This window comes from Gopherus flavomarginatus, chromosome 9 (assembly GCF_025201925.1).
Source record: "Gopherus flavomarginatus isolate rGopFla2 chromosome 9, rGopFla2.mat.asm, whole genome shotgun sequence".
Classification (NCBI taxonomy): domain Eukaryota; kingdom Metazoa; phylum Chordata; order Testudines; family Testudinidae; genus Gopherus; species Gopherus flavomarginatus.
In genome coordinates this window covers 70612177-70631906 of record NC_066625.1, presented here as the reverse complement: position 1 = coordinate 70631906, position 19730 = coordinate 70612177, and the positions used below count along the sequence as shown (strand labels likewise).

The window sequence follows — 19730 nt, the reverse complement described above, 5'->3', positions numbered from 1 at the left end:
AAAAAAGTCAGGATGGCTGGGACAGGGCTTAAAAAAAAGGGACTGTCCCAGCCAAAATGGGACATATGGTTACTCTAGTTATAGGCAAATTTTGGTATGCACATTTTTAAAAATATGGGCTGTAGAATATAGTTAGTTTCTTTACGATGTCACAGAAGTATGGGATCTCAGTTTTAAGAGAAAAATGAATGAAGCAGAGGTCCTGAGGAGAAAATAGCATTTGATCACATAACTGACCATCACCATAATGTGTACATACAAGATGGCCAAATTAAGTTATTTTTGGCATTTTCTAATTTTTGAGTGCTCAACTTTAAAACTTTCATATTCTTTTATTATAGTTTTTAATGTAATTTAACATTCAGTATGATTTTTATATTTTCTCAATTTTAAAAATTTCAAGCGGGGATGTGCGCTTAAACTATAAATCAAAATTAACTGATTAAAGGAATAATAGAATCCATCTCACCTTACTTCTGCTGGTTCGGCAGCTCTAAGGAGTGTAAAGAGTAATACAAAAAAGTTTGTCATTCATGTAGCAGATATGATTGTATACGCTCACAGGAAGCATATCTATGGAGTAAAAAAGTGCAAGTCACCTTTCAGAATAGAACTGTACTTTGAAAACTACACAAGACTACAAATCTGTAACAATCTTACAATATGTCTCTCAGCCTTCACTTGTCACGATCATGGTGCCACAGTACTTCAGTATGCACCTAAGCAGCAACTGTTGATTTCTGGAGGCAGGAAAGGATGTGTCTGCATCTTTGACATCAGACAGAGACAAATCCTTCATACCTTCCAAGCGCATGACTCTGCTATTAAGGCTCTTTCACTGGATCCTTCTGAAGAATACTTTGCAACAGGCTCAGCAGAAGGTAACATGAAGGTAAGATTATTGAAGTGACTGAGTTGTGATATGAATTTTACATGGAGAAAGCACAGTGCATTATGCTGAATTATTTATCTTAATTTATTACTGTCTCTTTCAGAATATGTTCTTGTTTTCCTTTGTATTTCATTTTCCTGCAGCAGTGCTAGAGTAATTATTGAAATAAACAGATAGCCAGTTTATCTATAGGGTAGTCTCAGTAACTGTATGATATCTAATTCTAAATAAGAATTTTAACTAGTTGTATTGGAGTAGTGTCTAGGAACTCCAATCATGGGCCAGTACCCAACTTTGCTTAGATACTGAAAAAGCACACTCCCTATCCCACAGTGTTTGCAATCTGAATACAAGAGGAAAGACAACAGGTAAAGGCAAAAGACAGAGAGAGCACAGACGTTTTGCCCTTAGCTAAACCATACTATAGAGGTGCAGTATGTTTTATAGTCAGATAGGAGAACCCCAGCCTCCTAATGGCCTGGACCTACATCACTGAGCTTAAGGACTCTCCACACTTTCGAGAACTGAGTCCCAAGTCAGAAACTCTCATTATGCACCAGTGTTAATGAAATTTGAGCCAGATTCTCTGCCCGTGTTCCAGCAGAGGGGAATTCTTACCTGGCATAAAAGTAGTTTGTATGCTAGCTGCCACCCCCATCTTATGGGATAAGTCAGGAGTGGGGGCATGCAGGTAACAGAGAAGGCCAGGATGAGGTGAAGAGGAGCACAGCTTCACTATATGAATTCACAGCTGGTGTATGGTTGCTTAAGAGACTGGCCAGCTGTCATCCATTAAAGCAGCCCCTAGGCTGCTCTAACTTATACCAGTAAAAGAGCATCCTGAGAATCCTGGAGCTGTACAACTTCCTCTCTGACCATCCATATTTTCTCTCCCTTCTTCTGTGCTGAATGGGTTTTGATGCAGGAAAGGTTTGGTCCAGATTCTCAATAGAAAGGGCACGTTTTAACCTCATTTTGTCTTGTCTGTCATTCTCTTGATATAGGTCTGGGGACTGACAGGCTACGGTTTAATTCATTCCTTTAAAAACGAACATGCCAAACAGTCCATATTCAGAAATATTGGTGCTGGAGTCTTGCAGATTGAAACTGTGCAAGACAATCGCATCTTCTCCTGTGGAGCAGATGGCACACTGAAAATGAGAGTTCTACCTAATGCTTTCAGCATCCCTACAGGTATTTTTCACATTCTATAGATTTAGGCTGTTTAGTCCTGTTTTCTATACAGTTCTGTTAAATAGCTACAATGCAGTAATATGCATTCATGAAAGGAATTATCGTACATTGCAAACAGAAAAAAGACTGACTTTTAAAGCAGGGTTCTTGAGCACTGCGTACATAGATTGGTGGGAATGGAAATGCATGTAGTGCATTGTAGAATAAAACCCATTAAAGTCATAGGTAGGTTAGTGCTCAATAACCTACAGCAAGCCTTCTTTAGTAAGCATATTACACAGATTCTAACAGTAGCCATAGACATATACAAGCACCATGGTGCTAAATAAAGTCAATAAGCAGTTTGTAATGTGATTCAGGTTTTTTTTCCTCTTCCAGTTCTTGCTACTAATTGAAGCATGTCTACAACTATTCATGTAAAAAAAAAATAGACTGTTGTAATGAAGGGTATTCAGTGTATGGAAGAATTTGTAGGCCAGGAAAGTGTAATAGATGCAAAAGCTGTGGAATAATGTGCAATGAAGAATGTTCTATGAGACACATGTATCGTTTTATGCTGATATTTTTACCAGGTAGTATTAATACACCGTTGATACTATACATTGTACATGAACACATTTTTAAAATGCGGTGTTTTCTTAATTTGCACATTACTTTTTCTCTGATGGCTGTGTTTTATATTTTGGAGATCTGCCTTTACATTAGGAATGTAGTGTGAACATTAAATGTTTGTAGTAAAGAGAAACATGTTTTTAGTTAGCTTTTAGTTTTGAAACTCTTATGTTTTGTCCAGGGAAAAGTAAGACTTCCTTAAATGAAGCTATGTAAGAGAATACCAATGTAACATACAATGCCACATTTCAGATGAATGTCAGGCTTTATGTGGCCAGCTAATAAATAGTAATGGTAATTTAAGTTATTACCAGAGCATATTGTATAAACTATGCAGAGTTCAATATTGTTTGCTTGTAACATACTAGCCACTGTTGTCATATTTAGATGTATTTTTCTGTGTAAACAAAAACCATGTTCTTAATAAGATATTGGAATGGATGTCTGTGTATTTAAATGTTAACTAGTTGTCCTACTTCTTCAATGAGAATTTTGGTGTCTGTGCAGCAATGTAAAATATAATGGGATAAAATGCACCTTTCTCCAAAGGTTGTGAAGTATGGATATGAAAGAAAAGGAAGTGTCATTTGTTAGTTTTACCTTTGTAAGTTAAATAAATTCCTTTTATTTCATGGAACAGGTTAGTTACTGTGCAGTCTTTTGTCTTGCACTTAAACAGGCTTGTTGAAACTTCAGTATCATGATTAGATCTGTAGTTACCATTAGAGCTAAAATTGTCACTAGCAAGAAAAGACGTTTGCAGCCGGACTTAACTTTTGTGTTTCACTGCTCCCAAGGGGTGCAAGATTAACAGAACTGAAGTTCACTTTCTACATCACAGGCAGCTGCACTACACACTCTTCTTACACCATCCTGCCGGTATGGTTCACTTGGGTGAATTCATTCTCCCTCCTGCTTGTTCAGTCCTTGGACTCTCTGATAAGGTTACCCACAGTGGTGTCAATTTGATGGAAACAGTAATTGGTCCGAGACCACTAGTTCATTTGACATGCATCACATCAGAAAAGTTTCCCTTTCCAGCCTGCATTAAATTTCCCCTAAAGGTGAAAGGTTTCCAAATCCTACTGCTATTTTTCCTAGCCAGAGTGTCCTCAGTCAGTTTCATTACAGTAATAGCAGTAATAAATATCCAGCTCTAAAATGTGAAATTTAAAATGAGTACCGGTATTTTATGTAGTCAAAATGAGCAAAACAAAAACATTCTAAATTATTTCTAGTTTAACATCCTAAAGCTAAATTAAGTAGATTCAGTATATGTGATTCTTTTTAATATATTGAACTTGCAACTTGAGGATGTTACTCACAAAAATGAATTAAAATATAGTGCAGCAAATGACAATGATATTTAATGCTTCTGATATTGGTTACTGGCAGCAGTTCCTGCTTCACCTAACCACTGCATATTTTGAAAAGCTTTAACATAACTCAAAGTAGGTTGTTATGTACCCGGGCACTTGTTACACACAGAACACGTTCAAACAATATTAAAGAATCTGACTTCAACTTATAAACATCAAGGAAAAGCAAACTTCAGGCAGAAATGCATCCTTAGTACACCTCCTTTTTTTTGTTTTCACTGCCTGTTTTAGTGATTATGTTTACAGCAAATCATTGAGCAACCTTCCCATTAAGAGAGCACTTCTTTTTGTTGGGGTGGAGGGGGAGATGTTATATGTAAGATCCCCCCATGCTTTGTCTGGATAATGATTTTTAGTATGGTTATGTGAAGATGAACTTTCAGCTGAAACCCATAAAAGCAAAGGAACTTGGGTTTATCAACATATATATATATACACACACACACACACACACGTACACACACAGTATATGTAGAGAGTTCACTCAAAAAGCTTAAAATGTGCTTTAAACTATAGAGCTCTGTTCCTCCCACCATTTGGAAATCAGTCATTGATGCAGTTAAGGAGGAAGCATTGTGGTAGCCATGCTAATATAATAGATTAGAAATGGGAAGAATGTACTTATATGGAATTGAGGGTGTTATTTGTGAGTAGGAATGCTCATTACTCTGCCTACTTATATATATTTTTATGCTCCCTTTTAAAATAAGTCAGTTGTTTACATAGTCACAATTCAGTTCTTAAGAGACAAAGTAGAGGATCACACAGAGAAAACAAGTACTTCACCTGCAGTGCCTTTCGCTCTAGTTCACCCTTACCTTGGAAGTCTTTGGTGGGGTTCAACTGTGATCAGTAAGCCTTGTCCTCCTCAAGCTCCTGAAACAGCTTCCAACAGCTTGAGGTGGTGAAAAATTACCAAAAAACCAGAGGACTGCCCTCCTGTCCTTTTATAAACTACCAGTCTCCTCTGTCATGTGACCACCTGATCATCCACAACAGGTGAGCACAGCCCTCTCACCAGGTGATTCCCCTGATAAACTAACTTCTGGGAGAAGTCCTCCTTTTGTTTAGGAGCCTCCTATTTAACTAGAGAACTATCAAGATTTAACAACCTTACATTGTTAGCCCTGTGCTACTACCACCCTTGGTGGTTTTCCAAGAGGTAAACCATCAGAAAAGGTAGCCAACTCCCACATTCAACATGGCAACTCCAGGCTGATATAGATGTCCATAATTTCAACAGAATTCATTTGTTGTCCACAGAAAATTTCCCCAAATCATCACAAAAAGCTGTTGCTCATAAATACCCTACCTTTTTCTATAGACAGTAAGATACATTGTAGCTGGCACATCACTATTTTGTGACAACTTTAAAAAATATGAATGACACTGAGAACATAACCCACTCAACAATGTTCCTTTGCCTGGTGTTTAATTTGAAAGGGTGGTGCTGACTTCTTTTTAGTGTGTGGGCCTTGAGATGGGCAGGGGCAAATTGCTAGTGTTAGCCCTGCATTGATGGGGGAGGTTTCCATCCTGTGATGCTTTTTAGGCCAAACTCTCAGTTTAACATAGTATAGGTCTGATAATCATATCCAGTGTGCTTTTCTTTTTTCAAATGAGATATGCACTAGCAGCTGGCCGGTACAGCTGTTCCTAGGAACTGTTGATTTGTTTTTATCAGCTTGTAAAGATACCAGTGGATCTGAAGTTAATTAAATTCTTTCACACAGTGCTGTTGGATATTGAAACTCTGGCCTATTTGCCTTAAACACAAAGGCTTGATTAGCCTCTGCATTGTGCTGTCATATACACCCATTTAAAAGTAGCTGTTAAATGCTACCTTTCTAACTGGTAACATATTACACCTGCTTTGTGCAAGTATAACTACATGACTATGCAGGTCTCAAGCCCGTGACAAATCAGGCTCAAGCAATATGAAATGGAGCAGAGTTTCAAACCTAGCAATTTAAACAAAAAGCTACATGGCCTAGTTGCTAGTAGTCAAACTACTAAATACGTTATTCTTGAAGGCCAAACAAACTTAATCCCTTCACGCCTCTAAAATGTCATTTTTCCTAGTGATCAAGATCAAAAGTTCCTGGCTATATTTTCTTAGCTGCAACTATCATGTGTTGGGGAAAAGTGATGACCTCCCCTCCCAATGCTGTAGGCCTTTTTACAAGGCTATGAAACTTAAGAGCTTCAGCTAGGCTTGCTTTTCTGTACAAAGGGCATGCAGGGGCAGAAAGATGTGGTCAGGGCCCCAAAAAGAGGAACTGGAATTGGATACAGGGGAACCAGAAGACCTGTTAAGTTACAACAGCTGAGCTTGCTTTCAGGACTACAGAAAAGGTGTTAGAACAGTGAGACCACAAACTTGGCTAGGGATAACAATAACAGGAAAAACCGTATATGGAAAACTAATTATTAAGCTTGCTCTTGATTAATGTTGTATTTCAAATAAGGCAATTGAAAATGTATCGAGCGTGTTACATACTTGCAGTTTTAGCCTTTATAAGCTTGGTAAAATTTGTGGAGAGCAGAGCAGTTCGCTTCTTGCGCGAGGCCATGCTGACTCTCCCTGCATATATGCTTGTATGAAATAAAGGAGCCTCAGGCTGTCTGATCCAAAATCAACAGTGTGGTCAATTTTCCACAACACATGTAATCCAAGACTAAAGTCAAGCAGGACAACCAATTTCATCATCAAGCGCTTTGACCAGTACATTCACTCTCATTCAAAGTCGTAGGTTGTTGGTTTTTTTAATAATATGACAGTACAGTCTTCATTTGTGACTAGGAGTTTTGTGTAAATTTGGGCCCAATTTACACTTCCATTAAAATGTGAGAAAGATGAGGTTAGCTCAAGATAAGCAATCAAAAAAAATGTTAACTAAAAGGAGCTTCACCTGCTCTGACTACATTTCCTGTTGTAACGCCTCCTCCCCCTGAGTACCTAAGTTCACATTTCACTAGCTATCATTTGCATCACCTCTCTATTTGCTTTTTGGTTATTTAGTAGCTAGCCAGATTTGTCAAATTTCAGGATTCTTGCTTTTTTCTATTCTATTTTGACTTATAAACATAGAATGAGTTTTTAATAAACTATTACTTTGGTCTTTACGGTATTTACTTTAGTACAAAAATTACTCTCCCTGATCATCAATTTTTAAAAAAATATCACAACTCAGCAGAATTCAGAGTTGATGCAAAGAATTAAATGGAAATGATACAAAGAAGCTTATTTGTAAACACTGTTTAGACATTTATACTAAGCTATAATCACTGACTAGAAGATAATTTGCAATTACTGTCTGCAATTAAGAGTAAAAACAGACCCTATTGAACATAGTATTGTAGAATAATCAGTATACAGTAGATATAATTATGGCCTGCATGGTAGGGAAAAAACAAAAATAAGTTTCTAACACACAGCTCTTTCTCTATAAAGCTAAGAATTGCCTACAGAATTTAAGTATATTTAAATGACACAAAGGAGTCTGGTCTCCCCTTTATGCACACACAAACAACCACTAACCTTCAATAGAAAATGTGTGTGTATACTGCAGGGAGGAGATGTATAGGACATAGCTTTAAGTAACCTACTTAGCCCAATACAGCCAGCAGGATGTGTCATTTTAAAATAGCATTCAGCTGTCAAAATGTACAGAGTATTGCATTAAATAGCCATTTTCCCATGTATACAAGTCTCTATCTCTTAGACTATATGAAAGCATAGCAAGAACAGAGTGTGCCGATCTTAACTCAAAGCTTGCATCAATTTGCTTCTCTCTCAACAAATCAAAAGCAAAAGTTACCCTCATATCCTTAGTATCAGTAACATATAGCACTCCACATGCTATGAATGCATTGCCAGCTTTGGACTTGGGGTATGTAGTGTTGATATGTTGAACGACTGAAAATGTCTCTTCGTCAATATGTGCTACAATGATATTTTCATCAATACTTGAGGCATAGATAATCCAAAGACCCTTTTCATCCACTGCCACGTTGAAATACGTCTTGGCGTTAGAAAAGAGGTAGTGGCGACCATCGTGTAAGGCATTTTCAATTGTCAGGGTTCTGAATGATGCTGTATCAAGCTCAAATCTGAAAGGAAACAAGATAAATATTTAAGATGCTGGTTTAAGAATTTGCTTTTCATACATACATAATTTGGGTAAATTCTTAGTAATGAAGAGGTCTCTCAGGAAGGATTGTTTTGTCTTTACAATTTTTTAAAAACAGGACAAAACCTTTACTCGGAGGGTTTAGGATTTCCTGACAAAAATAATCATGTGTGCTTGTGTCACATTGCTTGTGCTTGCTAGGGGGAAAGCAGCCTCTCCGTGTTTAAATAAATACTATGATAATTCCATCGAAACAGTCAATAATCGTTCACCTGTCTTCCATGGAGATATGTCTTGTAAGAGCATCGTAACAAACCAGGCATCCAAAACTCCCATCTCTGTCCTTTAGATTTGTGCCCCGTGAGCTGCTGCCCCCAGTTCTGGTTTGGTCTTTCACCTTTTCTGGGGGAGGTGAATATGGTGGTTAAAGTGAGGTCAACTAGACCTTGCACCAGATTTTGAAAAGCCTAAGGTGCTTTTGAAAAGCTCAATAGGCTTCTAAAGACCATTCAAATCTGGCCCCAGGTACCCAATGAAAGAGTCTCTAGCTATCTAGGCTTTGTACCAAAATCATCACCATAGTAACTGAGCAGTTTACAAATATTCAGGCTCTCAGGGCTAGATTCAAAAAAGGGATTTTGATACCTGAGATCAAAATTTAGATCCTCAAAACCCACCTAGCCCTATAGGCACCTAAAATCCCTAAGCACCTACATTGCACTGGTGGTCATGCACAAGGCCACTGAAGTTCTGGTGCTGCCAACCACCTCAATGTCTAAGCCTCAGTGGGATTCACAAACTAGGTGTTCCCTACCTATCTCACCTCTGATAATTCAGTAGGTGTTTCCAGAAGCTGCCTAAAAGAATGCCTACCAGATTGCCTGAGGAGGTGCCCCACTTGTGCCCAACAGTCCGGTGTTTAGAGCACTCACCCAGGTTGCAGGAGACCTGGTTTCAAATGCCCACTCTGCCAGATTCAGAGCAATGATCTGAGCCCAGGTCTCCTACCTCCCAGGTGAATGCCCTAGGCTATAGACTCACTCATTCCTCTAATGGCCTAATGAAGATTTAAGTATTTCATTCAATATGGAACAGCTTCAACAGGAGAGAATGAGAGAACCACACCCCCCCCGATACACACACACACACACACACATATCCCCTATAGAAGGGGTTAGCAACCTTTCAGAAGTGGTGTGCCAAGTCTTCATTTAGTCACTCTCATTTAAGGTTCCGCGTGCCAGTAATACATTTTAACGTTTTTAGGTCTCTTTCTATAAGTCTATAATATATAACTAAACTATTGTTGTATTAAAGTAAATAAGGTTTTTTTAAATGTTTAAGAAGCTTAATTTAAAATTAAATTAAAATGCAGAGCCCCTCCGGAACGGAGGCCAGGACCCAGGCAGTGTGAGCGCCGCTGAAAATCAGGTTGTGTGCCGCCTTTGGCACACATGCCATAGGTTGCCTACCCCTGCCCTATAGAATCCTCTGTAGCCCTCTGCTTAGTGGGACATCTGGGAGACCACTGAGGTGTTAGGGAGGCAGCAGCACCATCACCTTCTTTTGTGAGAAAGGACTGACCTGAGCTAGGTTCATGACTGTGAATCTCAAATGGAGGGAGGTGACTCGCTCTGACCCAGAGGATAGGCACCTGACTCCCTCTGAGGGGCAGGGGTTAAACCCCACCCTTTTGGCATTTCCTACTGGCTACTTGGAGAGCTCCTCTCATGCTGGCTTCTGTAAACTTGATTCTTAGGCACCTACCTTTCCCCAAGCATTGTACAGGGAGCCTGGGCATCTAACTCAGGGCCAAGGATTCCACTAGGTGGCAAGGCGCCTACAGCTAGGGCATTGCAATGCTGAGCCTTCATTCCCTTTGTGGCTCTAGCCCTACTTTCTCCTTCTCTGCATCCTCACAGTGGAGGAAAATATGACAGCAATAGTGAGAGTGTGGTTATTGAGGGGAAGCTTGGCTGAGGGCTGTGTGAGATTAGCAGTCATTCTAATGTCCTCTGGGAGCAAGTTCCACACTTCTGGACTACCTACTCGGACAGTAGGCGCAAAGAAAATATCCAGATAAAAAAAAAACAAATAATCTTGGTGGGTTTCACTATATTTAGCCTATGAAATCTCATCACTAAGAGAAGGTCAGTCAACTAAGGGGAGGAATGGGTTTGCAGAAGGAATGAAATGATGGTTCCATTTTTCAAGCTCCTGCAAGTAACACTGGGAGAAGCAGCAAATTGAAGAGAAGAGGAAATTTTGTGGGCTGAGTTTGGGCCTGTTCACCTAGTCATATAGCTCCACAACACATTAATTAATCAGAGATACTTCTAAAAGCCATTCAAATACCAAATAAAAACATCCTGCCAACATTCTGACCTCACATTGGCCTCCATAAAGGAAGTCTGAATGTCTCATCTGAAATATAAAAGTGTTTTTATTCCTTGAAATTCCTAGATGATAGAATGATAAATCTGAGAACAACAGTGCTCAGCAAGCTACTAAATGCAAGTTTCTCTGCTAGTTCAAGAGGCTAATCAGCTACTACTCAGGCATATTTTTAGTTTGTATATAACCACTGAATGATGCAGTGTTTTGGAGAGAGCACGCTTTATCCTTTGGATTGATAAATTCACATAATAGGAGCATATTTGGTGGGCTGGCTATTACCTAAGAATGCCACCCACCAAGTCTCCCAAGACCCAGGAGGAAAGCACATTCAACACAAAAACCTGCAGCAGATCCACGAGCTCTAAGGAAAAGAGGTGGGCCCATCAGTAAGGCTAAGATTTACTTCTGGGTATTTTTAGTAAAAGCCATGGACTGGTGACAGGCAATAAACAAAAAATTCATGGCCCGTGACCTGTCCATGACTTGTACTAAAAATACCCCGGACTAAAACTTAGGTGCTCTGGGGGCTTCCAGGTGCCATTGCTGCTCCGGGGGGGGGGGGGGCACCTGGATGCCGCTGCTGCTCGGGGGAGAGAGGCGGCCAGGGCCACCACTGCTGTTCCAGGACCGCTACTCTGGGGCAGCACCCAGACCGCTGCTGCTACGGCAGCCCTCGGGGCCAGCTGCCTGGGACCGATCAAGCAGTGGCCGGTGTGGCTGACCCTGGGGCCGCTCCAGCAGCAGCAGCAAGCGTGGCTCACCCACCCACCATGTCAATCTGGAGTGGAGGTGCAGCAGTACCTCTGCAGCATCTCCTTACTCCACCAATGTGAGAGCTCCACGGAGCAACAGCTTCATGGCAGGAGAAGGCTTCACTGATGCTGAGCCAGTCAACATCAACTTACTCTCCTCCTCTGTATAAATAGCCTTACCTCTGTGGGAGGGAGGAAGGGGACAGGCCTATAAGGGGATAGCCCCCGGGAAGCGCAGTTCTGCAGGAATTGTGTATCCATAGAGGGCTGAGGGAGATACAAAGAATATGAAAGCAGCCAACCTCTACTGATCTAAGATACGTGTATTCTGCAGGGCTGAGCCTCTTCCCTTTCCTGCCTCCTACCTGCACACCACCCACACAGCATGATGAAAGAAAACCTGGGCTTGGTCCTTGTTCGGAGTGATCTACTCTAGAGTAACCAGATACAACCAAGATAGTTCCTTCACTCACCACCACCAACAGCTGCTTTGGGTATGGCATAGTGAACTGTTTCACTAGTGTGAGAGAAGGAAGATCAAACCGAAGATCTTTTCTTGAACGAAGCACATGAAAGAAAGGGGCAAAGCGTTCTCATTAGAGGAGATCTGCCCTTGGAGAAGGCTTCCGGGGGAGATCAGACAAATCCAAAGTTTGATAACTTTTGGAAATGCTGCAAAACCTTGTTCTTTGATAAAAGTTTTTTCAACAAAGCAACATTTACAACATCCACCAGCCAGCTCCCCCTACACTGAGTCCTTCACATAAAACAACTATAACTCCCCAAGTAGAACTTTCGATAACCCAAAAGGGAGATGAGCTAGAGACTCTATGAAGTCCACTGAAGAGTGCCAATCTATTCTGCATGGAAATAGAATTTCTGCCTGAGGTATTAATAACTGAAAAGTGCGGTTGACAATAAAAAGGCCATCTCTTAGCAATAGGTACCCTATCATATTACATTGTCAAGATAAGTCAAGGTGGTTCAAAGTCTGAGAACGTTTAAGGTGCAAGGAATTGGAAGGGTCTTTGGTAGAACAAACAATGTATGATCCCAGCAACCAGCTCACATTCTTTTCTCACTGCATCCCTTTGAGTGCCAGAGATGCATACCTGCCTGGGGAGAAACTTCAAAACACAATGGTGTTCTTGGCTCAGATGTCAGAGATGCAGCTGGAAATTTGAAAGCAGTTGGAATCTTTAACTTGTCCTTGAAGTCCATTTGCTTGGCTCTTCTCACAAAGCTGAGTTTTGTTTTTGATTAGCACTGTCTGCCCGACTCCTCAGTAAAAGCTAACAAGACACAGATGTGGTGGCATGAGCAGTTCCAGGTTCAGACCCAGCAGACGCGGGGTGGGAAAGCCATAGGAACTGTCTAGTTATGTGCAATCATATTGTGAAGTTGGCACTCTACAAGGGAGCCTGCAGGCTCACCACGTTGCCTTGTAATGACCTGATGCCTGAGTACTGGTATATTGCAGTCCATGCACAGCACAAGTTAGAGACCACTACTAGCAGCACTAGATTATATGTGACTTTGTGACTGATACATGCATGCCAGCTCAGCAAGAAGGCCTGGCATGCCAAGAAGCTCCTGTGCCAAAGGCAAGTTCCACTATATCCTACCTTTCATAATTACGTGGCATGACTGATGATCCAGGGAGGTGTCTGAAACAACAGACGATCAATACAGTGGGCTGAACTTTCTCGGTGCCAGCTGAGTAGGAAGGGGTGGCTCTAAGCCACCTTTCCACCTCCCCAGTCCTGGAGCTGAACCAGTTCCTAGCATAAGATAGGGTTTCCATATGATTGCTCTAATTTACATGGCTGGAAGAGCCATTCCACTGGCCTAGGATCACCAGAGCACACGGCACTCTGGCTCTGCCTTCAGCACACAGCTTTGATACATTTCTGCACTGCTGAAGCAGCAGGGTTTTCCCCTGGGATGAAGATATAGCTAGCTCAAAATAGTTAATATTTGTAAAGACTGATTCATTTCCTTTCTTTGTCTCTCACATGCTTTTTCTGCCCTGATCCCACCATTAGACCTCCCCACCCCAGTTAGAGCGCCATTAACTTCACCGGGATTCTACCCAGGCAAGATCAAGGCCTAAATTTGTCAGAACAACACAAGTTATAAGATGTGAGCCTGTTGACAACTGATTCTCCTGTCGCATGTTATGGGCTCCACCTCTGCATTTGGTGGCCATTTCTAGTAGCACCTAATGGAGAACTAGTTATCCATGGAGTTAGATACCACTATCCAATCACCTACCATTCCTGTCCACCCTCTCTTTCCACCCGCAATCCCCAAAGAAACCCAAAGATACTACAGACCATGTAGACACAGAGAACAGAGTGTATTACCAAAAATGTTGGAGGTCTTCCCAATGAAGTTCATATTTGCCCTTTTAACCTCCATTCATGTTCCCTGTTCTCATTCCTTCTTGTGCCTTCCACCCAGTGGAGTGCAAAGCCGCCATCAGGCTAATTTTTGACTTACTTCACAATGATACTGGTTCCTCCTTTTTGATAGTATAGACAGTTGTTGTATATCACATGGCCACATCCATAAAAGATCCCCGTGAGGTTAATGATCCTGTAGCTGTCATTCAGCAATGCATTTGCATTCTCATATTCTTTTATGAAGTTCCCTTAGGGGAGAGAAAACGTGAAAGAAAACCACGCCAGTTGGTTTACTGAACTATCTGACATCTCTACTCTCATCCAGATACAGTTCTATCAGAATCAACTTCCTGCCAATCATAGCCACATTTTTTAACATTTCTCAGAGTGCTGGAACATAAAAACCAAGAGACAAAGCTCCAGCTAAGCCCAAATTATTGTCTTTATTATTCAATGTTTGTATTTTGGTAGCATCTAGATTCTCCAACAGGGGACTGGGCCCAAGTCATCCAGAAATCCAGCCCATTTCCATGTTTTTCCTGTTCTCGCTCTCCCCGCCCCCCCCATTTTTCTAAACTCTTAAACTTGCGAGCCACGGTTCAGGAAACTGAAGTCACAGGGAAATGGTAGGATTGATGTAAAAATGAACATAAATAAGACACTTTAAAATTAGGCTTGTCTGAAAACTTTCCTCTGAAACTTTTGACAGAAAACTGGATTTTTCAAATAAAGGAATTGTTTTCCAAAATGTGTTTTCTTTCCACATTTTTTTTTTGGTGAAATTTTCTTTGGTCAAAACCCAAAAGCACTTCAGCTGAAAAGGTTTGGTTTGCAGCCAAAATTTTTCAGCTTTCCACTGAAAAGTTGAAATTTTCTACAGAAACCCCTTCCACATTTTCCAAGCAGCACTAGTTAATATCTTCTCCGAGGCTTCAAGAGGTATGTCCAGATATATTATGAAAGCAGATGAAGTTTTCAAATAAATGTGATTGAGACCTGGAAAAACTGAGGCCTCCCTCCACTTACATTGATTCAAGTTTGTTGCTATTCTTCCAGAATTCTTCTGTTGGCTAAGGCAGGGTCACATGACCCTGTGAGCCAAAGTAGAGAAGTCACAGGAAAAGGTCATTGATGCTGTGGCAGATTTAAGGCACAAAGGCCTTTTAAAAGGTTATAATAATAACTTATTAGGGAGACAATTTGGACTGTTCCAGTTCTAGTTTATAAGAAGAAAAAATGATGCTACCTGGGTTTAAAAATAACCTCCACTGTGCAATACTGCCCCTGGCTTTTCAACCTGTGGGGCAACAGACCTCCCGACTAAAGCTCACTTTCACTCATCACAGTATTTTACACACTATATTTCTAACAACACTGATTTGCCTGAAAAAATGAAAAAGCAGTATAGGATCAACCTAGCCACAATTATATCCACAGTACCTGAAAAATGCATCGTAAGCCAAATTCTTTCATCACTTCTGTTTGCAGGTTCCCTCATCCATGTTCCAAATGTTTGCTGTATCTTACCCATCTCAGTGGGACTTCCTATTGATTTAATGATGCATTCTAATAGCAAAGAGAGAAACAAATTTGCATCATCCCTGACCTCCACAAGTAAACACTTTAATAATGCATCATATTTAAAATAAGTTACCAGCTTTTTTTGGATGGTATCCATTGGTTTTCTCATCAGCTTTTCCTACCAGCGTGTCATCATTTGGTATGACACATGTCTCACCTAAAATTGGGGGGACAGAAAACAAAACTTTTGAATATGTTTCACAGATCTGGGGCACATTGTCAGTTGATGTAAACTGCTCCACTGAAGTGCACGGACTGTTACAATTTATACCAGCTGCCCCCGTGTTTCTTATGAAATACAGATAATTCAGTTTAATACTTATCCAACATTGTTCAGCATATGCATCTGTCACCAGTTAAGGTTGTGTCAAAATTCAGAATTGCAATTTTATAAAGTTGGCTATAAAGGTAAGTATGGGGATAACAACACTAACATATGCTGTGTGGCTTCCACGTTTATCACACTTTAAAACAATAATTCTGGCTTTCTTTAAGCTAAACATGTCAGTTAACCAAATTAAAATACTTTTTGCACTTGTCAAATAAATCTTTACATTTAAAAATGCACATAAGTGGCTAGTAATGCATCCAATAATAAGACAAGCGTAGAGGCCAGACATGGGGAAAGTCTCTCATATCTCATGCAGCAACATTTTATATGCAGTCTCTCCCTTTTACAAATGAGAAAGTCTTCCTCAGCCTTCGTGGGAGCACGGAGTCAGAGGGCTTGTCTGCACTATACTTTAGTGCACACCAGAGGGGTGTAAATTTTAGTCCATGCTAGCATGTCATGCACTAACTGGCCCGTGTGGACCCTGCTGACGCACACTAAACGTTCACTAATGCATGCTAACATAGTACCGATTGAAACAGGACTATATTAACACACACTAGGGAACTTTTCGTGGATGCCAGCATGGTCTACATGGGCCAGTTAGAGTGCATCATACTAGTGCAGACTAAAATTTACACCTTTCTGGGGCAGACTAAAGCACCATGTAGACAAACCCAAAGAGAGTCCCAAACTCTTCCTCCACACAGAATTATAATCTTGCTGACACTAGGGTAGTGTCATGAGAAGCAGCACAATCTAGTAGACTGAGCATAGGACTGGAGCTAGGAATCCATGAATTCTAATCCTCTTTCTGCCACTGGCTCACTCAATGGCCTAGTCTAAGTTACTTGGCTTCTCTACAGCTGTCTCCAGATGAAGTGGTGACCCTGGCACAAGACAGAAAGTGGTGGAAAGACTTCATTAAGTCCCGTTGTCTCTACTGAGCTGACAGACGGGAATCAAAGAACACGATAATGGTCTCCACCTTATCTAGCTCATGGAGTGGATATAACGTGTTTGTGTAGCACTTTAAAGCCATACACTTCTGAGCCAGTTCCTACCGCATTTGTTTATATTGATTGGTCTCTCTGAGCCAGATCTGTCCCTATAGAGGAAAATCTCTGGATTTGGAGTGAAAAGGAATAGAAGAGGGAGAAGTGCTGATTCCACCCCCTACGGAAGAAGAGGAGGGTTCTATTTCTAAAACCTTCACACTCTACCTTTCTGTCTGCCTTGGACTATGCAGTGAAATATACATTTTGACTTACCTAGGAACCCATGTGAGTGTTCACTACCACCGCAGCCTTTATTTTCTTCGTTATCCTGATATGAAGGCTGGGCTGGTTTTGTTTCCCTCCTTAAAGTTTTCAGACTATCAGTCTACTTTGGGACTAAGTAATTTTGTTAAACAGAAACAGAAATGCCTTGCTGTGAGTTGCTAGGGAGCACGTGCGGCACCTTTTCTTAACACGTGAGGCAGATCAGACGGCAGACAGCTGTCCAACTTGTCCTTTGATACGATGAAGAATGTTTGTTTGGGAACACTAGAGGCTGATAAACGACTGAAACTCATGTGTAAAACTCCTACAAACCACAAGAGGGGTATTCTCAGCGGGTAGTGGGTGCAGTCCCACTCCTGCCTTTACTGTACCTCTACTAATGCACACCAGAGCTTGGCTTCATGCTGACAGAACACGGGGCAGCTGTCTTACACTGCTTCTTTTTTTAATTGTAAACAATGTGGAGGAGGAAGGGAACTTATGCACTGTATCTTCCCCCTCTGGAAAGCAGTTCGTGGGAAGAAAACAAGAGAGACAAAGCTGGAAACATTTTCCTATTTGAAAGAAATTTGTTGTTGTTGTTTTTAAACATTCTTTTGTAACGTTCCCTAAACTATTTAGGCACCTTTACTTATTCTCTGAAAGCCACAGCAGCCTTTTCAGCAGCAATTTATGATCCATTTTTGATTCACTTACAGAGAGCCTCTCTAAGGAACAGTTCTCAGTTCTGTTTTTACTTTAGCGTGGCTGGAGGTAACCAAAGCTTTTTGTAACGCCATTCTCCTAACCCACGCCACCCTGTTGATCTGTTTAGTCCACCTCTTTTATCCTGTCTGATGTGTCAGCTGCAAGCTCTTTGGGGGAGGGACAGTCTTTTTTGTTAGTTGTTCATACAGTACCCAGCACAATGGGCCTTGATCGAGGTTCCTAGGCTTTAAGGAAATACAAATATTAAATGACATTAAAACAGTTGCTGAACTGCACTGAACTGCAGCTTGATGCTCAGAAAGGAAGAAATAGATTAACTGATCCATTTCTCCTGCAGTCCTGCTCCCTCTTTCCTCTGGCATGCCCCTTACTCCCACCTCTTGTGCAGCACAAAATGGAGGATTTCTGATACAAAATGAGCAAATGAAATCATACTTTACCCCATCCCTTTTAAAAAAGGGCATAGGGATTCTGGTTTTGGGTCATGAGGTCTGAGCTGTCCACCCTTGAGAGCAGCAGCGGCTCCAGGCACCAGTGCTCCAAGCGCGTGCCTGGGGCAGCAAGCCGCGGGGGCGCCCTGCTGGTCCCTGTGAGGGCAGCAGTCAGGCAGCCTTCGTCAGCTTGCTTATGGGAGGTCCGCCGGTCCCGCGGATTCGGTGGCACTTCGGCGGTGGATATGCCGAAGCTGCAGGACCGGCGGACCTCCCACAGGCAAGCTGCCGAATCCGCGGGACCGGGGACCTCTCACAGGCAAGCCACCGAAGGCAGCCTGCCTGCCGTGCTTGGGGTGGCAAAAAAGCTAGAGCCGCCCCCGCCTGAGAGCAGATGCACAGACATCCCATCTCAAAAAAGATCCAACACCACAATTCGGATGTGGCTTTTGGAAATTGGTGTCCACAGCCAGACTCTAGTAATCCTTCTACAGCCCTTTTCATCCCACGATGTCAAAGTCCTGTGGCAAAAAGGATAACTAGAGTTACCTTCATTGTAGAGAGGGAGGAAGGATAGAGCAGGGGCAGGCAAACTTTTTGGCCTGAGGGACACATCTGAGTCTGAAAATTGTATGCGGGGCCATGAATGCTCATGAAACTGGGTGTTGGAGTGCAGGAGGAAGTGAGGGCTCCGGCTGGGAGTGCAGACTCTGGGGTGGGGCCAGAAATGAGGAGTTCAGGATATGGGAAGGGGTTCTGGGCTGGGGCAGTGGGTTGGGGTGTGGGTGTGTGAGGGCTCCAGCTGGGAGTGTAGGCTCTTGGGTCCAGAGAGGTCCAGTGTGTGAGGGGTCCAGGCTGAGAAGAGGGGTTCAGAGAACAGGAGGGGGATCAGGGCTGGGACAGGGGTTAGGGCATGGGAGGGGGTCAGGGGTGGAGGCGCCAGATGGCACTTACCTCAAGCAGCTCCTGGAAGCAGCGGCATGTCCCCCCTCCGTCTCCTATGTGGAGGCGTGGCCAGGTGGCTCTGTGTGCTGCCCTGCAGCTCCCGTTGGCCATGGTTCCCAGCCAATAGGAACTGTGGAGGCGGCACTTGGGGCGGGGGCAGCGTGTGGAGCCCCCTGGCTGCCCCTATGCATAGGAGTCGGAGGGGGAATATGCTGCTGCTTCCTGGAGCCACACGTAGCCACGGCATGTGCCGAGCAGGGGCAAGACCCCAACCCTGCTCTCCGGCTGAAGCACTGAAGCGGGGCAAGTCCCAGACCCCGCTCCCTGGCGGGAGCTCGAGGACCAGATTAAAACATCTGAAGGGCCGGATGTGGCCCCTGAGCCATAGTTTGCCCACCCCTAAGATAGAGGTTCAATGACTTGGCCAAGATCATACAGAAAATCAGTAGAAAAGTGAGAATAGAACATCTCTGTCTCCTACGCTACCATATTAACCAGGACAGCACAACATCTCAGCCTCCTCCATGTCTTGAATATTCTAATAAAGAGTTTTAATATCTCAACACAGATGTTTGTCTTTGCTGAACCCTTCGCAAGAAGCAGAATGGCTAGTTTAGAATAATATTGTATCTTATATTTGGCAGTCACTGAGAGCCAGATACATAGGATTTGATCATCTTTTGAAAT

The 19730-nt window shown here is 42.2% G+C and overlaps 2 protein-coding genes across 6 annotated transcripts in view; one reads left to right on the top strand and one right to left on the bottom strand.

Annotated features, from left to right (window-relative positions):
- The window catches only part of DMXL2 (Dmx like 2), a 153260-nt gene that overhangs the window by 112110 nt on the left and 21420 nt on the right, over positions 1-19730 (top strand). For 4 of the 5 annotated variants that reach the window (XR_007776179.1, XR_007776180.1, XM_050966857.1 and 1 more), the window contains 2 exons: positions 675-892; positions 1897-2086. Coding sequence is in view for 3 of the 5 variants with exons in the window: in XM_050966857.1 (XP_050822814.1) it covers positions 675-892; positions 1897-2086 (408 nt within the window). In the remaining 2 variants the exon portion in view is untranslated. Of the gene's footprint in view, positions 1-674; positions 893-1896; positions 3336-19730 lie in introns of those variants that run through there. The other variant, XM_050966858.1, reaches the window with a different exon arrangement.
- GLDN (gliomedin) overlaps positions 6146-19730 on the bottom strand; it is a 37683-nt gene continuing 24098 nt past the window's right edge. The window contains exons 7-10 of the mRNA XM_050966909.1: positions 15419-15502; positions 15205-15330; positions 13862-14012; positions 6146-8190 (exon numbers count right to left, since the gene is read on the bottom strand). Coding sequence (XP_050822866.1) covers positions 7731-8190; positions 13862-14012; positions 15205-15330; positions 15419-15502 — 821 coding nt within the window. The 3' untranslated portion in view covers positions 6146-7730. The remainder of the gene's footprint in view (positions 8191-13861; positions 14013-15204; positions 15331-15418; positions 15503-19730) is intronic.